Source organism: Lipomyces doorenjongii, assembly GCF_038497915.1.
Source record: "Lipomyces doorenjongii strain NRRL Y-27504 unplaced genomic scaffold V1508scaffold_16, whole genome shotgun sequence".
In the NCBI taxonomy this organism is placed as follows: Eukaryota; Fungi; Ascomycota; class Lipomycetes; order Lipomycetales; family Lipomycetaceae; genus Lipomyces; species Lipomyces doorenjongii.
In genome coordinates this window covers 82,307-98,769 of record NW_027118083.1, presented here as the reverse complement: position 1 = coordinate 98,769, position 16,463 = coordinate 82,307, and the positions used below count along the sequence as shown (strand labels likewise).

The window sequence follows — 16,463 nt, the reverse complement described above, 5'->3', positions numbered from 1 at the left end:
TATTCTGAGCACAGCTACAGATGCTGTTGTATGCGGATTTATTGTTACTGTTGTCGTAAATTAACTAGTTATTATATATATTCTCATCAAACTTCACACTTAGCGCAAACGGAAGTATGATATGTCTCAGACTCATAGCACCTGATATTACTAGTGCAGAAGCACATCGTGAGTCATATGCAGTAATCACCAAGAAGCAGATACCGGCCGTCACCGTTTTTGCTACGGCTAGAACCTGGCAGCCTGCTGTTGCTCGAGGATCACACCTATGGAGTAACACGCAACAGCAGCAGAGCAGCAGCTTAATCAACAACAGACTCCGGCTCAACCGCAAGCAATTCAAGCAGCTGTCAGGCAGACACCACAGACACCACAAACTCCTGCTCGTCGAGTTCTTGTTACTCAACAACCGATAATGAACAGCCAAAATCTCTTCAACCCTTCAATTAACCAAATGCAGATTCCCACAACGCTCTCTATGAAGCAACCTACCCCGACCTCAGTCAGACCTGCTCGTACATCTCTTTCTGGTGGAGACGCCGCAAACTCTCCGATCATGACGAGCCCCGCGGTCATGAAACCGCCTTCATTTGAGCTTAATGGCACCGTGGCGCGCGTCTTGTCGAAACGCAAGCTAAGTGAGCTGGTCAAGGACATGATCGAGACCAGCAGCAGCAGCATCAACGGTGTCCCACTACTGGGCAAGGAGCGGGATACTAACGTTGATGGTGACGTGGAAGAGCTATTATTGGATCTAGCCGATGGATTTGTGACGTCGGTTTCGTCCGTAAGTTGTCGACTCGCGAAGCATAGAAAGTCTAATACACTTGATGTCAAAGATGTGCAGTTGCATTTGGAACGGAGTTGGAATATCAGAATTCCTGGTTACAATGCGGATGAGATTCGATCGGTCAGGAGATGGAATCCAACACAGAGTTATTTGCAGAAGTTGAGCGGTGTGAATGCAAGCAGGGCGATTTCTGGAAAATAAGCAGTTGTGACTTATGACCGTGACGAGAAGTTCATAGGTTGGAATAATATCATATTTTGCCCTGTGGTAGTTATGGTCATGATATCGAGCAGTATTGTATGAGTTAACGGTGTTGTGCCGTTGAATTTAGGGATCGGCAAAGATAGACAGATAACGGATATGTCTGGATATCCGTCGTAGAATCATGCGGTTACCAAAGCGAGTCTGCGAATATGGATACGGATACGGATACGGATACGGATAAGCGTATTGATTATTCGGATTGGACTGGCAAATAGAAATACGTAAAGTAGTAGTATTGAGATAGTTTAAATGACTTAACTAGAGGTGGATACGATTACGTTACCGTCAACTTCTGAAAGCTCTAACGTGAAGTAATCGTATAGTGTGCTATAAATCGTATAGTAATCGGTATTCCTCATTAGGAAGGTTACTCACTCTGAAATATCATCAAGAATTAGGTGTAGGTTACCTAGCTACTCATTAATGCACCATGCTGTTACATTGACGCCTTTGACATGGAAACTTTTACACGTCCTCGTCGCCAGCCAGCAGTTGATTACTTGCTATTGAATGATAGGTACGAAGGAGAGGAGCCAGTGCAGAATGTCTCGCTGGGCAATGGCTCACAGTTGGCTCACAACTAGTAGTTACAAGAAGGATCGTATTAGCCAGATCAGCAGCTTGGCGCCTTCACGTGAACTAGCCGCAATACGATTTTTTACGACGAGCCAACGTCATTGCTCGTATAGTTTAATCGTAAACGTTTGCAACCAATCGTATAGTAAATCGTATATAGACTCAACTCTCCAACTCTTGGTTTTCTAACTCTCCAACTCCCGGAAAACCGTCATTGCGGGTTAGGGGATCACCGATTGTCGTACATTCGGCGTCCCCGACTTGCACAGTCCTGTGTTCAGATTTACATTCGCCAGCAACTAGTAGTCCAAAACATGCAGAAGTGGTTAGGCATGATTATTCATCTCAGTAGGAGATTGTCTGCAGGTACAACCACACTATATGGTGCGGCAATATGTATTCGCTTGTTGTCGGCAGCGAATTGAGCCAGGCTAAATAGAAAAATTAAGAGCTGTTCTTTTACGACTCTCGAAACTACAACGACTAGCTAGATCGCCAATTCGCTTGCCCTGCAATTGCCGGATGAGATTCCTGTCCAGAATTTTATTTGGCAATGAATGTCCCATTTGTCCAACGGCAGACATTATCTTATCCTTGTCCACGAATGTATGCCGTTATATGAGCATATTAGGCCATGTAGCTTTCGGGGCTCCGGTCCCCCCTTCGCGGAACCCGCAGATCATTTTCCACGTCTCATCTTCCATATAAACCCAAACCCAACCCAACCATCTCCGTACCCAAGTTGCCCAACCCAAAACCTTTTAGTTGGATTTAGTGCCTCCTTTGCTCACGGCGTAGAAAACACTGTTGTCGGGCCCCCTTGCATTGCGGTGGATCGCTCAAATATAAGTCGATAAGAACATCAGCGGCACTAAAGTTTCAATAAAGAGATTGGCCTATTCGGCGAGGACAATCGAAGAATGAGCGATTTAGAGCGGTTCAATAGAGCCATGACTGTGGTAAAGGAAGGGATGCGAATTTTTCCTGTTCGCAGTGACTAAACGTCAACATTTTCCGTAACTTACAATCTTTAAGATATGATGGAAATAAATGTGAAAATATATTTACAGCAAACCCATGCCATACAAAATCCCAGAACTACCTAAATATACAACCAATTATTTTTGTCACTTCCTCACTATTCACTTAAATTCGATTGCATCTCTTCATTCGCCATCAAGGTACCAAACGTCGTACCATATACAAAGGGAGCTATATAGCTAACGTCTTCACTCCACTTCATATATGTTGAGTCTGTATGAATGTATGAGGTAGCAAAGCAAGTTAGCAAAGTATCAAAAAAGCTTGGCTCCCCTGTACGCGTCCATCACTTCTCTGGTCTTCTTGCGATTATCTTGTCCCTCTTCCCTCTGTTCTTGTACCCCTACTCTGCTGGCCGTATCTTCTCACATCTTGTCCGCCAAATCACTCAAAACAGACACCCGCCGTTAATCCAGTGATAAACAAAACAACAAAAAAGACAAAACTGAAAAATGCACAAAACATAGCCAAAACCACAATGCAAAGCCCCGTACACCCCACGTGAATATCAAACAATTCAACGAATGAAAATATAACGGAAGAGAATAATCTATGGTTCGAAAAAATTGAATGACGAAAATAAATCTATCAAATGAAACAAATTATGCGACGATTCCTCTAACCCAGTCCCACACACGATAAGCCATACTTTTTGATTTCCCGCTTTGCTGCGTAGAATCTGTTGGTGCGGGTGATCGCGAATGCAACGATGACGAGCTGGCTGTGGATTTGGCAGGCCCGGCGGGCTGACAGAGAGGGTCCACGATCGGGGGTATGTTCGTGGTTGGAGGATTGCCATGCGAGCGCAACAAGTAAGGTTTGCGACTCAACTCCTCGCTCCAGGTGTCCGTGATAGCGTCAAGTTTGCTGTTCCGGCGACGGTGCAACTTGCCGGCCTTGTGATCGTCTATGTGGATTAAATTTCCGACGCTGTGGCTTTTCAGCATCGCGTTTTTGAGACTCAGCACGAGGCTGAGACGACGACTGTGTCGCTTGGACTTGACTGGCAGTATTTCGGACACGGTCTCCGAGCCGGCGCTGCTAGAAACCGAGCGCGCATCGGAGAAAGTAGAGAGTGGACATGAACTATGCACAGAACTAGAATTGTCAGAAGTTGTCCACTCGTGTCGTATCTCGGGCCCAGGTTCGCCAATGACAATCACGTCTCCGAATTCATCGACCACAAGAACTTCGTCAGACGGCGGAACGTGTGGGGACGACGGAGTTTCCGCTTGTCCAGCCACAGGAACCGCAAACGAATTCACAAACTCATCCCACACACTCCGCCGTCGCTCTGGTTCGGGAGCCGCAACCGGTTCGTGTTGTGCCTCTTCTGCTGGTGCTGCAGCAGCAGCTTCTTCCTCTGCGCTCTCCTCAACTTCGACAAGAGAAGCCATCTTGCGCTTCATACCACGTGATCCATCAACGCGGGCTATCGACGACGAAAATGTTCGAAAATCAACCGACTTGGTGCCCGTCCACGCAAGCATCTCTGGGGCCGATTCAGACCGCCGATGCATGGCGGCACCGGAAGACCAGGTCCCAGACAACAGCGGCGGCGTACCAGCTGGACCGAGTGCGGCGTCCAGATCGATCATTGGCTCTGGCGTGCCTGATCTTGTGAAGTAATGAGTTGCCCGTGCGTGTGATGCGCGAGGTGGCGTAGCTGGTCGGGGCGGTGGCACAACTTCATCATCCTCTTCGTCTTCGTCTTCGTCTTCATCTTCGCCCTCTGCCTCCGCTGATCGCCGGCGGAAGCGGATAAAGGACCATGACTTCTTGTGCGATCGGCGCTTGTCCGGCTGTGGCTGGCCTTGTGGGGGAGCCGATTCGTCCGTAAGGTCGGCGGATCCTCGCGCGGCGGTTATAGTCGTAGTGGTGGACGTCGACGTGGTGGAGGAATGGGAAGGGATAAATTCCACAGAGGGCGAGAACATGACCTTTAGCTTTGAAGGCGGGGATGTCGACGCGGACGAGACGGAAGCCAGGGATGCAGCGGAGGAGGACGCGAGCGAGACGGACGAAGACCGGCATGGCGAAGAGGGTGGAGACGGCAGTCTATCACGTTCATCCAAGCGCTCATCCGGGGAATGAAGTGCTGTAACAGGGGACGATATTATGCGGTCATGTTTAAGGTCGGCCAGGAAGTCGTGAGAGACTGCAGCAGACCGGCGGTGGGCATGGCTTCGGGACGGCGAGCGCTGCTTCGGGTCGGCAGTGGGCGGCAATGACAGCGACGGGCAGGGAGCGCATGAAAATGACGCCGAGTCATGGCGCGCGTGATGGAGCGGGAACACGAACGCGGGCGGGCTTAAGGACACGGGGGACGTCGTGGACATTGTGGACATTGTGGCCGCGGACTGCGAGCCAGTCAGTAAGTACGAGCAAACAAACTTGGAGAACAGGAGTTCGCTCACCAACTTGACAGGGTTCGGGAAGTCGTGCAGGGTCCGGGCAAGAAGTGACAGTCAGTTAGTTCATGGGGCAATGGCCGAGTGAGAATGTAGCAATGCAAGGACAGAATTATGCCTGAAGGAAATGGAGGGGTAAAGGAGGATAAAGAAGAGAAATACAAGCAGAAGTGACGAAGTGAAGGGACGACGACGCACTAGTGCAAGTTAGTGAAGGGGGTCACATATAAACGCGCAGTCGCCCACTAACAAAGTGTGACGAGTGACGACATCGGACCCGATAGTTTAGACCGGGTTGTAGTAGCTGGGTCAGACCCGGTGAGTAAACAAGCCTCAATCAGGCACTGTTGCCGCCGCAGTAAAAGTGCCCCATCATCTCCCAGACGATTAACCAGGGGTTTAGGCTAGCACCTTGTAGGGCAGGCAATGACATCATCGTGTGTCAGAAACCGCAGGCGCCACTGGTCGAACAAAATAGAGATGTTCTAATTAATTAAATTAAATTAACCCACCACCTTTCACTCGGTGGCCCACACTTCTGTTATCTGACGATTCTGAGAAATGTATGCAATAATGCTTTCCGGTGTGACTAAGATACGGCCAGGCAACTTATGCAATGTTTAACGGTCACTTCGTAAGGGCTTAGTAAGGTTTAGCATTGTTGCAATTGATTTTCTAACATTTTCCCGAAATTTTAGGAGCAAACAATTCGCATTACGGGGTTATCGGTTATAGCGAACCAGCTTAGGGAGTATTTACTGTAACTTATCATAATCATGTAAATAAATACGTCGATATACAGAACGTAACTGGCTTCTGGAGCTGTAACGGGCGGCGGGGCGCAAAAGCTAAAATGGTAGATAAGGTTGTTGTCCATCTTGTTCCTGCATCCGAGGTACGATCCGGAGCCCGAGTCCAACAACGGCATAGAGTCTAATGCGGCTTGTCCAGGCACTAATTTAAGTCACCCTTACTACCTGATAGTAAGACCTATCCTGTGGATTGTCACCAGATTAGTTCGTATTGATAATATCGTCGGCTGTAATCTATGCATGCCCTGCTCTGCCACTCATACAACGGCTGCCTAATTGATGACTCTTTGGCCGCGTGCGCTGTATATCATCTTTAATCATGTCATTGCAGTACTGGAATTTCTTATTGTTAAACACCAACGGCTAACTGAGCTGCACATATCGCATCAATTTATAACACAGGTTAAAGAGACAATTTTACCGTAATCTGCTGCGAAACAAATTTGCCCAAAACTCGATGATCGCACGCGTTAATCGAAACTAGTTATAACGTATATGCCTGCATATCCAGCTGTACAAATCATGTAATTATTACATCATATCCTCGACCTTTGTCGAGAATCGCGATCAAATAATTGCGTTTGCATCATTCATAAAATCGCGACCATTTTTTAGCGCCGTATACCGGTTTGCGGTATGGCTGGTATGGTTAGTCGTCGTCGAGTCGGGTAATCAAATATCGCACGGATGTAACTTATATATATACAAAATCCTCATTCTAAGCTAGTAACACAATTTTGTATACCTACATCTACTCGCTCTTCTTGCTTCTGCCCCTCTTTTTCGCAGGAAATATCAACTCAATAGCTTTCATTCTTAATGCCTTCTCCTCCCACACCATAGCTGCCACCAACGCACCACCCAGCCCGGATATCATTAGAAACTTGCTCCAGCAATCTACTCGACCAATCGCCCGTACGCCCGCCCACGCACCGACGGACGCCCCGAGAATTTTCCCGCTAGGATACGCATCTCGTCGCACAAGCGGGAACAGTGACCCGCTAGCCCGTCCAGCATTCGCCCGCTTTTCATCTGTCACATCGCCAATCTTCGCCGCCGTAGACATATAGTACCGGTGAATCCACACTGCACACGCCCCTATCCGCAGACCGAGATTGACCATGTTCGCATACACGAGCCCCGTCGCGCCGAGTTTGAGCGCACGCATGAAGACGTAGCCGGCGATTGCAAATACGACGGAGAAGCACAGCATGACGAACGATTGTTCCCGGACCTGGGACGGTGTCGCAACCGACTGGACAAAGGCCTCGAGCACGCCATTGAATGCCAGCAGCGGAATGTAGTACGCGTATGCAGACAGCACGGCTGGTGCCGAGGACGACGAAGAAGCCCATCGAGAGCCGGCAACTAGGGACAACAGGAATGGTGCTATCGGCGGGCCAAATAGTGACGAGAGAATGCTGACCAGCGCGTACACGCGTAAAATCGATGTCAACGTGTCACTTGAGAATCGAAAGTTTTTAGCCGAAAGCGGCGGTGCAAGGAGCTTTGCAAACAACGTGCGAACCGCTTCTTCGATTGGCAGAAACACCAGTCGTGCGATCAACGATCCGTAATTTGCCGCCAACGCGTACACGCCTTGCTCCCATATTGTACTAAAGTAGCTCGCCAGAAGCTTATCTCCTTCCGTCAAGTAATGCTTGAAAACCGTCTGAACCCAAACCGTCGACGCCAACCGCATGGTAGAACTATCGAAGTAGAACCACGGCGAACGCGAGATTTCTTCTCTCCATATCCGTTTCGGAAATATCCCATTCTCTTTACCGCGAGTGGTCTCCCACACAAGGCACACGTACATCCCTGTAATGACAACAGCATACGCAAGCTGTCCCAGCGCAAACGCAAGCACGCCAGTATCCTCCCTTGCAGAGACCGTCAACAGGAAAGTGACCGCGCATCGTGCAGCAACACCCCCAGACTCACATAACGCACGTAACTTGTACTGCATCTTGTACTGCGCCAATGCGAACATGGGCTCCGAGAGCAACTCGACCAACGAAGCGATTCCGCACACCACCACGACACTCTTGAAATACGGCAAACTCGCAACCTCACTCGATGCTCCCCTAAAATAATACCAAACGCATGACAGTCCTGCCAATGGAAGACCGAAGAGAAATGGAAGGTATCCTGTATTTACCACGCTCTGCGCAATTCCTGAAACTGTACCTTCCACCACGCCTCCCTCGATCCGATAAATGTCGGGCTTCGGATGCGTCGTCTGCCGCTGTAGCGCGAGCCGTATTGCCTCCCTCGAGAAAAATAGGATCGACGAACACAGCAACTCAAGCTGTGTAGACACACCCAGTCGTTCGGGTGACAAAAACCGAAGTAAAGTCTGATTAAGCACAAACGTCACGACTTTGGAAAATAGCTGAAGCAAGATCAGAAACGACGCGCCAACTGCGGAATGTTGGATCAAAGTCGATGGCGCGTCGCCCATGTCCGATTTGGAGGACGCGAGCGCGGCTGGTGGAGGGACCACAATTGTTGAGTGCCGTCTGCCGTGTCGTTTAGCTGTCGCGCTCGGCATGCGGTTCAGATTTGCTGGTTCTTGGAGATTCATGATCACGGTCGCGGTCACGCTCGCCTGGCAGATCAGCACTTTGATACATGGCAAGAAAAAACAAGCTTACCTTTTTAAAGTCTTTGTATATCGACACTCTTCACGTAGCCAAATCAAAAGAATTAATGCACCGGATTAACGACGACATCAAAGCTTTCCCGCTCCTCGGAATAAAGCAATGCTGAACGTTATATGGCTACTTGCCTAGTAGATGTATGCGTGGAGTCACAAAAAAATGATTGCGAAGCGTAAATGATGCTAACAACCGAATCCGGACACGTCCGACGTTCAATCCAAATACACAAGCGCAAACCGGATTCGCGATAACCTGAATGGGGTCCTTCGACAATTGGGGCCAAGTTTCTGTCGCCGGGACCATGCCCTAACCCATAGAATAGAGTCGATAGAATGTTGTGCGTGACATATATGCCGCAACTTGAGCGAACACAGGGTTGCGTGGCGGTGAGCAGGTATTCAGGGGCATGCATGCGGCGGTGCAGAGCGGTCCAGCTGCGACTGTGCATGTGCTTGCAGTGTTCTTGCTCCAGGCCGCAAACGTAAGGGGGCCGGACGCATTCGGACAGTACTTTCGTCCGTTTGTATATGCACGCAGATTCATCTCCAGATTGATTAGTCTCCTTGATACTAGTTTTGTCAATTGATAGCTTGTTTGCACTGTGGAAAAGTAACCGCAATGTCGACGAGTTCCCGACGCGGGAGTACGCGGCATCCGTACATGGATAACGTCCCACTAGACGACACCAACGACACAATCTTCCTCGGCGAATCGGAAGACGAGGACGACGAGTTCTTTTTCAATCCGGTTCGATCGGCTACTTCTGAAACGCGTATGTCGCGATAAATATCATGAATATGTGTGTGCTGTGTTGAAAAATTCCTAATTGCCGCATAGGAAGATCACCATCTACGACGACCCCGGCTGGTGAATACAAGACGCTGCCGGACACGCAGGAGCGAATATACGTTTCGAAACCGCCGTGGGAAGATAAGCTGTCGCAGGACCATGAAGATCAAGCGCAATCTGCGGAGGAAGCGCAGGGATTCTCGATTTTGTTGCTGCTCACGAACGGGCTTGGAATCGAGAGTGTGAATAATCAACTCCTCGCGGACGAGTTTGCTCGAGAAGGTGCGTTTTTTTTTCCGAATGAGGGACCTGGATGTATTGGTAATGACAGCGTAGGATATTTCGTGGTCATGCCGGATCTATTTTCCTCAGATCCTAACAGCCCTGTGCCAAGTATACAACAGCAGCCAGGGTCCTTGTTGGCGCGAGTCAAATCGCTAGCCATATCCTCTGCTGCGGGATTCATGACAGACATGTGGGTCGCGAGGCACACTGAGGAGCGAACGTGGCCAATGCTGGTCAATATGGTCGAAGAAATCGTGGATCTTTATCGGCCCAGGGATATGTGTGTCGTGGGTTACTCTTTTGGTGGAAAGTACGCCCTGAAGATGCTGCAACTGCCGATCTCCGCATCGGCCACTAGCGAACAGGCGTCCACGCCCACAAGTCCCTCTGTCACACCGAGTAACGACGATCCTGAGGCACAGCTAGCCAAATCACCTAAGTCACCGTCGGCGCCAACAATGCCGATGAATGTGGATCTTTCTAACCCGTCATGGGCCCCACTTATTCTGACAGGCATAATATGCCATCCATCACTCGTTGACCCAAAAGACTTTGTCGGTATAAAGAAGCCAGTTCTAATAATCGCTGTCCAGGACGACCCTCTCTTCCCTATGGAGCTAATTCAAACCGCAACCAAGGCATTGACAAAGAACACAGTTTTTCATGACGTCAAGTGGTACGATCGCAAGCTCCCGCACGGGTTCGCCGTCAAGGGAGATTATCCGGCTGACAATCGGATGGTCACCGAGAACCAGGCGCATGCTCACCGGGAAGTTGTGAGCTGGATTAAATCGTTCGTTGCGTGAAAACGTAGTGAGGAGTGTATTATATTTACGAGGCGTGTCAATGCTGTTTGGTGTACATTAAAATATTAGATTGTACGATACTAGGTAATAAACGTAACACACATAAAACAAGTCGCAAAAAAAATCACATGCCCAGATTACACACAACAGCACGACATATTACCTAACAAAATATACCACAATAAATACACGTCAGAACACCTTCCGTACCGTATCCACCATATAAACTCCGCGTCTCATACAGTCATCCATATCATACTTTTGCGCTCATTCAACCGCGACTTCCGGCGCTACCGCAGCGGTCGCGTCCTCCGCTTCCGCACTCTTTGCACGTAGCACTTCATTATCCAGCAAGCTTCTCAAAACCGAAGATGTGCTAGCTCGCCGCAATCCCGGTGTCGCAGACCACAACTCGCTCTCGAGTTTCTGCACGTCAAGTCGCGGAATGTAATCCAGCATGTCTTCATCGACGCCCACTGCAACCGTCTCCTTCACCACGCGCTTTAATTCAAGAATGTATTTACCAACTTTATAACTCTGACTCCGCTCGAACGCGCCCAAATATTTCCAACCCACATTGATATCGCAGCACGTGCACGAGATGTCGGCAACTGTGTGCAGTCCAGTGACTAGCATCCTCTCCCCCGGCTTACCCACTATCACGTTCTGTACGTCTGCCACGAGTACCGCACGTCCAAGACGACCGGTAAAGCTCTTAGAGATGATGCACGCGTATGGAACAAGGTGTGCTTGGCACCTACGGCAGCGGAAGATGGTGAGAGGATGCGGGTGCGTATCCGGGAGAAGCGTCTCAGCCACTCGTTTCGGACTTGGCAGCGTGGATATGGCAGATTCAGATGGTGACGGAACCGATGACATGCGTGAGCGCGACGAGAAGTACTCGTCTATGCTATCAGATTCGTCACTGCTGTTCTCGTCGTCGTCCACGTCGTGCACTCTCTTCCGCGGCGGAGCGAGGTATGAGAGGATTTCCTTTGGCTGTAACATTCTCGCAGAGTGCTGCTTGATCGAGTAGACACCCGTTCTGTGGAGCTCGCGTCCGGACGCAAACTGGATCGTAGACCGACCGCTCTCGCTGACCCCGTTAGACTCTGGATCAGCGGTCGAGGAATTCTGGGCCGTGGAAGATACGGACACCGGGTAGTAGAATCCCGGACGGACTATCAACGACGCGAGCAAGACCTGCCAGAGCAAGAATGCTACAAAGAAGAGAACTAGAGTGAACGTAATGGTGGAGGACTGACGGTCGGTCGGATCTGTATAAACGGCAACGAGGTAAAACGCCGACAATGTGGATAAAGATTCCCGATATTCTAACTTGTGAGTCAAGAGCAAGAGATTGCCAGCTGGACGAATTCACTCAGCTCGCATCTCCAGACAGACGAATAAGAGATTATTGTGGATATGAGAAGAGAGAGCACGAGCGGATCAGGTGTAGATGTCAACGATCTACTCAGTTTGTTGGTGGGGAAATCAGAGCATTGCGCGACGTGCTCTGTCAAACTCCCATTTAGAACCTCTCTATAATGGGGCACTTTGGGTTGAATTGTGTTCATATTGGGAACAAATTACTCCCAGCTACCCGCACATTTGACACCGTGTCAAGCCACAACTACGGAGTCATCCGCTGCCACTGCGAAGCCCGACGGGGTCAATTGGTCGCAGGCGAAATCTTTTGAATAGTAATTGTGTATTACGTTTGCGAAGCCTACGAAAGACTGCGGAACCAAACTCGACCAGCTAACGTTCTGCTGGAGAATGGCGCACGCTAGCAAACATATGTGTGCTTACAGTGGCTCTTCGCTTGCCAGAATACCAGACTCGCAGAGCGAGGGTTAAAGACATATAAGATCAGTTGCAGTGTTATTTTCGTACTGTTGCTATCATATTGCTCCTTTACGTTTAGATGGTTTAGTATGCAATATATGTTCTACGCCTGCCCTGTTTAATTAACTTCAGTGCGGTCGATCCGAATGTGGCCAGAGTTTGCGTAATTATGACGTGTCACGTGCGGCTCCTCCCATTAAGCGGCTGGAGCTTATGGACCAAAACTCCTTACCACCGCGGAAGGAGATATTCTACAATATTTTGATGCTTCAGATGGTTTATTGGTATATCGCCTAAATAACTGTTATTTAGTTTCTACTGTCTGGTACAGGCCACATTCTGTTGGTAAGCGCGTTTATGTTTGAGGGTGTCTCGGCTTGTACAACTACCAGCGCGCAACCAGACCGCGCTAAGCCATATCAGGCAAGTCCCACTGCATGGCCCCACCGCATGACCTGAAATCCCTAACCCACTTACTCATTTGAACGGGCGTCTCGCTCCATCGTGAAGTTTCTTCCCCCCTTTCCTTGTCAATCCATCCACACTCGTGTTCATTTTCGAAATCGCACTTAACAGCTAAATCGCTAATTTCTCAACTTACGTTTCGGTTTATCCATATTTACCAGAAGAACTTTTTTCAACAGTTACCCCGGAGAAAATCAGCATTCATGGCGAATCTTTTAAGTAATCCCACCAATTTAAGTAGTAGTAGTAGTAGTAACAGTCGCAATGGAAGTGGTCGTTTTGCTGCATCGGCACCTACTGAATCCAACTACTACATGTATGACGGCCAAGCACTTCCCGTCGGCGCCACCCTCGCATCGTGCTACACTTACTCTACCGCTACGGGGGCCGCCGCCTTCCATTATCGCACTACGTTGGGCGGAGTAGCAGAGTGGCGTCCCTGAGGCCCTACTTAGGAAAAGTCCTTCTGTGGAAACATGGAAGGCATCGTTGGACCTGGCATCGCAGTGTGAGAGACTCTTTGCTAATGGGACTGCGATATACGAGGGGACGTCGGAGGAGTTTAACCTGGCGAAAGCGAAAGCCGAGGCTACGCCGGCGGTGGCTGCTCTCATGAAGGTCGCGTATCCGCGACGTGTCAAGGGACAGTCCAGAGGCCAGCCGCCGGCAGACACAGTGTTTTTCAAGCTCATCGATATTGAGGAGAATATCTGGATGGGTGCAGTTGTCGACCGCACCCTACTCATCTATTTCGACAAGTCGATGGCTGACAGCAACATGGAACTCAAAGCTGGTCTCGTCGCGCTTCTCGACCTCGCGACGGAATGTCTCGATTGCGAACGTGCTGTTATCTGCATCGACAAGCAGCTCATGAATCTGCCTGTGCTTATCCGGAACTTTTACTGGGTCGGTTTTGTGTTGCTAAAGAGTCCGTCAAATTTGAATGGCGGATCGTTGTCTGATGCTTGGGTCGCTATGGACATGGATTTGTAGTGCGTCGTGTCCTTTGTATGAGCAATACCGTTTATGCGTGATTGTTATTTGTTGCTTTGATTGCTTGAGAGCATTTTTTTTTGGTTTTCGATTGTCGGGTGATACATAATAGTATGGTCACTATAGTTTGGTCGTTGGTTCAATTCAAGTTGTACCCCGGCACATGTATACAGGGTTAGTTCGTTCTTTTAACGCGGATACTATCTTAGTTCGTTTTAAGGTTGTTAAATATCTGTTTTATTGCAGTTATTGAAATTATACTATTAGTACATCACCCTTGGTTCCGATTAATTTATCTGTCGGTGCTGGCATAAATTTACGGTCCTGAACAGTATCAATTAGCACATGACGCGATTTGCGTCGTTTTAAAAATTATTAGCCGACTGGCATTTTTCTCGTGTAATTCAGGTGATATGAGACTACGGTTATTTGTCTGAGGAGATATATTATTTAGTATGAACCCTAGGTACTGTAGTTTATTATGGCTGGGCAGTCAGTACTAGAATAGCGACCTTGTTCCGACCGTATCTATATAAATACTTTACCGCATTCGTTTCTGGTTGTACATTCGCTGACTCCAGATCAGTTTATACCACTCTTGGACACATACTCGGCAACGATTTGAGCCCTGGCGCGCGAACCAACAGTGATGGTAGTTCCCCATTTGTCGCATCGTCTCCGATTCCGCCGCTGCCAGTCTGCAGGATATTAGATGTCTTTCTCTGGAGAGCGACGACGAGCGGAGCATGCGCCTTATCACTTGAGAAATATGTCGTGGAGAATATGTTACCTACCAACTTTGTATCTTTGCTTGACTATCTTGGCGTAAATAACAGTGTTTACGAGATTTCTATACTGGCATATAGTCAATTTCTTATTACTATCATAAATGCGAAGAGTAGTTGTACTGACTCTTGCATTCATGTTATTAGCTCAGTGTCTCATAAGGACGTTCGCAAGGGACATCTGTTGTTAGAACCGTTTACACTATGGAGACCCGATGCTGTTATTCTAATGGTCGGTACGATGGAGAATAAGTTTCGTGACATGAATTTGGATATTATGATGCTCCATGGCAAAAAGGTTATAGTCGTCGTTGACACTATATTCAGAATGGAAAAGCCGGTAATATCCAGAGATAACAGAGAAATATCAAAGTGCCGGTGACTGTCTTTCGTAACTCAGGGTATACTGAATGTCCCGATCTAACTGTGTCGTCTATTCCGACGTCGTCCAATACCCATGAAAGAGTTACGGGATTATATCTGCTGGTATACTCGACGATCATATAACATATACAGATGCAAAACCGTCAGTACTCACTTCCTCCAGCCTACCATCTTACAATTTCGATGTTCCAGTTGTGTGCAACATTACAAATCTATGTCGACTTGGATCGGCACTGTTTGAACTCGACATCGTGTGCGTTAAAAATGAAATTTAATTTTGTGTTGTTCAGCTTCAGATTAAAGCGAGCTCTTCGTAAACTTGGATTGCGACTCGATTTATCGTGCGGCTCTTTTTTTCACGACGTCAGCCCTTTGCAGAGGACCGTTGGGTTTTCAAATTCGCTGTCTAACATTTCTCATGGAGAATTTAAGAAGCATTGATAATGGAGATTCCAATACTAAGGCATACGCGACACTTTACAATCGTTAATAAACCGCCGTTAGTGTACTCCCAAGTCAACCGCGCTGCGCCCAAGTTCGGTCGAATGTCCGGTCCAGTACAAGACAAACAGTTAACCTTGCTCGACCTTCTTGCCCGGAGCCACCCGGACTTGTTTCCGGAGAAGCCTGATGCGCCATTTACTGAACCGAAACTGGTGCATCGGTTGGATTATGGAGTCAGTGGTGCGATGGCAGTTGCTACTAGTTTGCAGGTGTGTGAGGACCCTTGGCTGCAATGCATAATCTGCATGGCTGACTGATCTAGGCTGCGAGAAACTTTTCGAAAAATTTGAAGCTGGGTGGCGATAAAGGCTGGCAATTAAAGAAGACAGTACGCTCTCAAGGTTCAGCGAACGAACGCATATATGTTTTGCTAATAACAGGCAGTATCTGGCGATTGTTGCGCCGGAACGAAACAGCCCACTAAGACTTGGTCGCATTGTCTCAAATCCGCCCGAGGATATTGCATTAAAGACTGACAACTCTTACATATCCGGAACTATTTCACGTCCATTATTGTTCGATAAATCCCCTGAACCGCTCGAGGCCGTAACCAAATTTGAAGTGTTGAAGTTCCTCGGCAAAGGAAAGATCCTGCTTGCGTTGGAGCCTGTAACTGGTCGCAAACATCAGCTGCGTCGTCATTGCGCTTATGTTCTACAGGCACCTATTGTCGGGGATGTACGGTACGGTGCCGACCACTATCAAACTGGCGGTGCATCACAGTGCATTGCTCTGCATTCCTGGAGACTAGACTTTAAGGTGAAGTCTGTGTGGTTATTGAATCATTGAGGTGTCATGCTGACCATTCTACGCTTAGACCGGTCTCCACTGGGACACTGTTAGAGCGCCGATATTATGGGGCGTGAACGATTTTTGGGCCGGTGTTGTGGATCCTACCACTAATGAGGTGTATCGGAATATATGGCCAGGTACACCACGTACAGGTACTATCAGATCAGACAGAGTAGCAGATTCAAGTTGAACTCTACTATTGTGATAACACTATCTTGTGCAAACGTCCCTGTGTTAGGATTATTCGCGTATACA

The 16,463-nt window shown here is 48.5% G+C and overlaps 8 protein-coding genes across 8 annotated transcripts; 5 read left to right on the top strand and 3 right to left on the bottom strand.

Annotated features, from left to right (window-relative positions):
* Positions 1-116: 116 nt before the first annotated feature.
* On the top strand, positions 117-991 carry V1508DRAFT_403558 (transcription initiation factor TFIID subunit A-domain-containing protein; the record flags this gene model as incomplete). Its single annotated transcript, XM_066938565.1, has 2 exons — positions 117-168; positions 288-991. 2 exons carry the CDS (start codon positions 117-119, stop codon positions 989-991), a joined length of 756 nt encoding a protein of 251 aa, XP_066796648.1.
* A 2,190-nt stretch (positions 992-3,181) lies between these two features.
* On the bottom strand, positions 3,182-5,078 carry V1508DRAFT_69876 (uncharacterized protein). The gene has a single exon (XM_066943020.1). The coding sequence runs from the start codon at positions 5,017-5,019 to the stop codon at positions 3,274-3,276; it is 1,746 nt and encodes a 581-aa protein (XP_066796647.1). The 5' UTR covers positions 5,020-5,078; the 3' UTR covers positions 3,182-3,273.
* Positions 5,079-6,340: 1,262 nt separating this feature from the next.
* Positions 6,341-8,825, bottom strand: V1508DRAFT_455045 (Rft protein-domain-containing protein). The gene is made up of 2 exons (XM_066942603.1): positions 8,552-8,825; positions 6,341-8,505 (listed from the first exon to the last, which is right to left on the bottom strand). The coding sequence occupies exon 2, from the start codon at positions 8,479-8,481 to the stop codon at positions 6,646-6,648; it is 1,836 nt and encodes a 611-aa protein (XP_066796646.1). The 5' UTR covers positions 8,482-8,505; positions 8,552-8,825; the 3' UTR covers positions 6,341-6,645.
* Positions 8,826-9,029: 204 nt separating this feature from the next.
* Positions 9,030-10,542, top strand: V1508DRAFT_414837 (uncharacterized protein). The gene is made up of 3 exons (XM_066939989.1): positions 9,030-9,329; positions 9,395-9,628; positions 9,683-10,542. Exons 1-3 carry the CDS (start codon positions 9,176-9,178, stop codon positions 10,435-10,437), a joined length of 1,143 nt encoding a protein of 380 aa, XP_066796645.1. The 5' UTR covers positions 9,030-9,175; the 3' UTR covers positions 10,438-10,542.
* On the bottom strand, positions 10,485-12,902 carry V1508DRAFT_455043 (uncharacterized protein; the record flags this gene model as incomplete). The annotated part of the gene is made up of 2 exons (XM_066942602.1): positions 10,485-11,714; positions 12,887-12,902. The coding sequence occupies 2 exons, from the start codon at positions 12,900-12,902 to the stop codon at positions 10,705-10,707; spliced, it is 1,026 nt and encodes a 341-aa protein (XP_066796644.1). The 3' UTR covers positions 10,485-10,704.
* A 460-nt stretch (positions 12,903-13,362) lies between these two features.
* V1508DRAFT_403553 (ornithine decarboxylase antizyme-domain-containing protein) lies at positions 13,363-13,743 on the top strand (the record flags this gene model as incomplete). Its single annotated transcript, XM_066938564.1, has 1 exon — positions 13,363-13,743. One exon carries the CDS (start codon positions 13,363-13,365, stop codon positions 13,741-13,743), a length of 381 nt encoding a protein of 126 aa, XP_066796643.1.
* On the top strand, positions 13,677-15,225 carry V1508DRAFT_69769 (uncharacterized protein). The gene is made up of 2 exons (XM_066943019.1): positions 13,677-13,917; positions 14,330-15,225. Exons 1-2 carry the CDS (start codon positions 13,857-13,859, stop codon positions 14,908-14,910), a joined length of 642 nt encoding a protein of 213 aa, XP_066796642.1. The 5' UTR covers positions 13,677-13,856; the 3' UTR covers positions 14,911-15,225.
* A 130-nt stretch (positions 15,226-15,355) lies between these two features.
* V1508DRAFT_352721 (pseudouridine synthase) lies at positions 15,356-16,398 on the top strand (the record flags this gene model as incomplete). The annotated part of the gene is made up of 4 exons (XM_066936860.1): positions 15,356-15,625; positions 15,679-15,744; positions 15,801-16,175; positions 16,234-16,398. The coding sequence occupies 4 exons, from the start codon at positions 15,356-15,358 to the stop codon at positions 16,396-16,398; spliced, it is 876 nt and encodes a 291-aa protein (XP_066796641.1).
* Between the last annotated feature and the right edge of the window lie 65 nt (positions 16,399-16,463).